The sequence below is a fragment of the Nomascus leucogenys genome, chromosome 7b (genome assembly GCF_006542625.1).
Source record: "Nomascus leucogenys isolate Asia chromosome 7b, Asia_NLE_v1, whole genome shotgun sequence".
In the NCBI taxonomy this organism is placed as follows: Eukaryota; Metazoa; Chordata; class Mammalia; order Primates; family Hylobatidae; genus Nomascus; species Nomascus leucogenys.
This window is the reverse complement of record NC_044387.1, coordinates 85,460,067-85,462,937: the sequence shown is the minus strand read 5'-3', so window position 1 is coordinate 85,462,937 and position 2,871 is coordinate 85,460,067. Positions and strand designations below refer to the sequence as shown.

Below are 2,871 nucleotides of genomic sequence, written 5' to 3'. Positions count from 1 at the left end.
GGTTTAACTAAGGGTTACAACCTGCTCACTACTTAGTATGTGTCAGGAATAGCACAATCCAACCTTTATACAGAGGAGACAAAATTTGTAAGTTTGTTCCGGTTCATCCCTTGCAAGCATCATCTGCACTTTCTGAAAAACAGAAATAATCACCCTTACACTCAGCAATGTGCCAGGTCCACGAACATGACCGGTAACCCCCACGACATTCCTGGGAGGGAGCCATTCTTAGCACTGTTTTATAGATTGTTGTTAGAGCAATATAAAGTTTTCTTCTTGGAAACTGTAAAAGAAGAAAACTAGAGGGATTATATTCATACATATGTTAATACAATAACCTCTGCATCTTCCATTAAAAAAAAAAAGACAACAACTAGTAAAATAGTTCAGCCTAACAGGCAGGTTTTCATTCACAAACTGTCCCTGTACAGATTCTGAGAGGTTGTGAATCTGGGCCTACATAGAAATAAGGCCGAAGAGGCCCAGTAAAAGTGTCAGTGAAAGTACAGATGTGAGATTTCTCAGCCATATTATAGAATGAGATCTCACCCATCTCATAGTCCAGGAAAATGCCAATGGCCCTGGCTTTCACCTCTAACAACAGAGGGGTTGGAAAAGCCCCTGGTGCATGATAGCCATCAGCTTGCAGCTCAATTCTCCAACATTCCTGCTGGGCTGATGAGGGTCTCCTCGCCTTTGTGGGAAGAGAGTCTTTGCAAATGCCAATAGCCCATTCCGACTTATCCCCCACTTCAATCTCCCAGAAGTGCCTGCCAGAATGAAAATATGGAAAACCCAGAACAACTGGCTTGACCGTAAATCTTTTTGGGAAACCGGGAACCTTTTGTTTTCTCTTTGTAAATCTCACACATTTTTTATCCTCAGATACAATCAGGTTAGGGTGTGCTGTTTCAGAGTCTAGAATTATTTCTACTTTAAATTTCTTTATAATTCTCTGCAGAGCAGAATATTGGGGAGGAAAACTGCAGCCATCTCTCTTTAAATGAATTGAAAAGATCGATGGGCTACTCTCATTTTCAGATTCGTAGAAAATTTTAATTTGTGACAGCAATTCCAGTTCAGACAGCTCACTGAGCTCTACTACCTTTCTTAACTGGCTTTTGAGTGTGGCACTGTAGTTTGAAAATGCTGTTATGTTTGCACTGAGTTTCTGTTGATTGTCCTTCTCTTCTTCAGCTAATCTGGAGAGAACTGCCTGTTGCTCACGATCTAAAAACTGGTTGAGGTGCTCAAATTCAGAGGATAATTCCTGCCTTTGGTTTTCCACCATCTCTCTCAGTTCTAAGGGTTTTTTGCTTTGAGTGCTTGTTAATTTTTGGAGGTCTGCCAATTGCTTTTTCAGGGTCTGGATGTAACTGCAGAATCTTTTCCTATAATGAATGGCAGCTTTCTCTATGGGCCTCACATGGTGGCCCTGGTGGTCAGGGGGCTGAGTGCACAGGGGACACAACACCATCAGGTCCTCCTTGCAGAAAACGCTCAGGGGCTGGTTGTGTTTCTCGCACAAGGTCGTCTCTTCCTGCATCCTTTTATTGCTCTTGGTGCTCTGGAGTAGCTTGGCAATTTCAATCATCCTTCCCAGCTGGGTGTTGCTCCTGAAGTGCCCCTCTTGACACCGGTGACGACAGACAGGGCAAGGGAACAATTCCTGTAGATCCAGCCAGGACTGTTGGATGCAGGAACGACAGAAGTTGTGCCCACATTCGATGGTGACGGGGTCACTCAGGTAATCCAGACAGATGGAGCACTTAGCTTCTGCTTGGAGTCCGGTCAGAGCTGCTGCCACTGCCATTGGGCTGTCAGTGAAGGTCTGGACCAAGGTGGGCTTTCTTCAAGAGGTTGAACTCTGTGGGTACTCTTCAGTGAGAGGCAGATATGCTCTCAGATCTCACTGTCCTTCCTGGAGACAGCTGATGACCTCACTACAGTCCCACTGGTTTCTCACATTGATGGCAGCCCTTGAAGTCCTTTGAATCTTCGGACCCTTTAATTCCAACCTGCCAAAAGGATTCCCACACACAGCCTGCCGGCAGTCACAGCTCAGCCAGACAACTGCTCTTCCAGCCTTTGGCTTTTCAGAGAAAATGATGCCAAGCTAAGCAGCTGTTAGGAAAACAGCTGTTGCCTCAAATCATTGGTTGCTGTGGGTGAGAAGATATTTCTTTCTTAAGAACAAAACAAGATGAAACAAACCTGAATTTATTTCAGGTGGTCCTAACCTCCACCACATTCTAGCCAAACACAAATTATCCTCCCCTAGCCCCAGTCTTTTATTTCTGTGCGTTTATTATTGTGTCCTAGCTATTCCACATACATGGAAACACAAATCCCCACATCCCATCTACTTACCAGTCATCCTAACTGGGGTTGTGGGAACAGCTTAGGCCCTGAGGCATAGAGATCACCCAAATTAAAATACGGCCTTGGTTACCTATCTCTGTAACTTGGAGAAATTTGCTTTACATCCCAAATTCTTGGAATCAGGTAAATAATGACAATCTCCCGTTAAACTTTTGTCTTGATAAGGTATTTCTAGCCTGGGCAATGTAGAGTGAGCCCTTCTCTACAAAAAAAAAAAAAAATTAAAAAAAAAATTAGTTTGGCGTGATGGTGCACACCTGTAGTCCCAGCTACTTGGGAGGCTGAGGCAGGAGGAATCCTTGAGCCATGGAGGTCAAGGCTCCAGTGAGCTCCAGTGAGCTGTCATTGTGGCACTGCACTCCAGCCTGGGTGACAGAGTGAGCCCTTGTCTCTAATTAGAAAAAAGCAAAAAGTCTTTCTGATGGCTCAAAATCACATCTACCAAATTTACCTTGCTCTTACATCCTTGCTTCTCTACAGTTGAATAGG

At 44.2% G+C, this 2,871-nt stretch overlaps 1 protein-coding gene across 1 annotated transcript; it reads right to left on the bottom strand.

The window, feature by feature from the left end:
* Window positions 1-406: 406 nt before the first annotated feature.
* On the bottom strand, window positions 407-1,813 carry LOC100601559 (putative tripartite motif-containing protein 75). Its single transcript, XM_003257929.1, has one exon. The coding sequence runs from the start codon at window positions 1,811-1,813 to the stop codon at window positions 407-409; it is 1,407 nt and encodes a 468-aa protein (XP_003257977.1).
* Between the last annotated feature and the right edge of the window lie 1,058 nt (window positions 1,814-2,871).

Bases quoted from the DNA above. Each gene is read 5' to 3' on its own strand.
- LOC100601559 (XM_003257929.1), bottom strand. From the start codon at position 1,813: ATGGCAGTGGCAGCAGCTCTGACCGGACTCCAAGCAGAAGCTAAGTGC.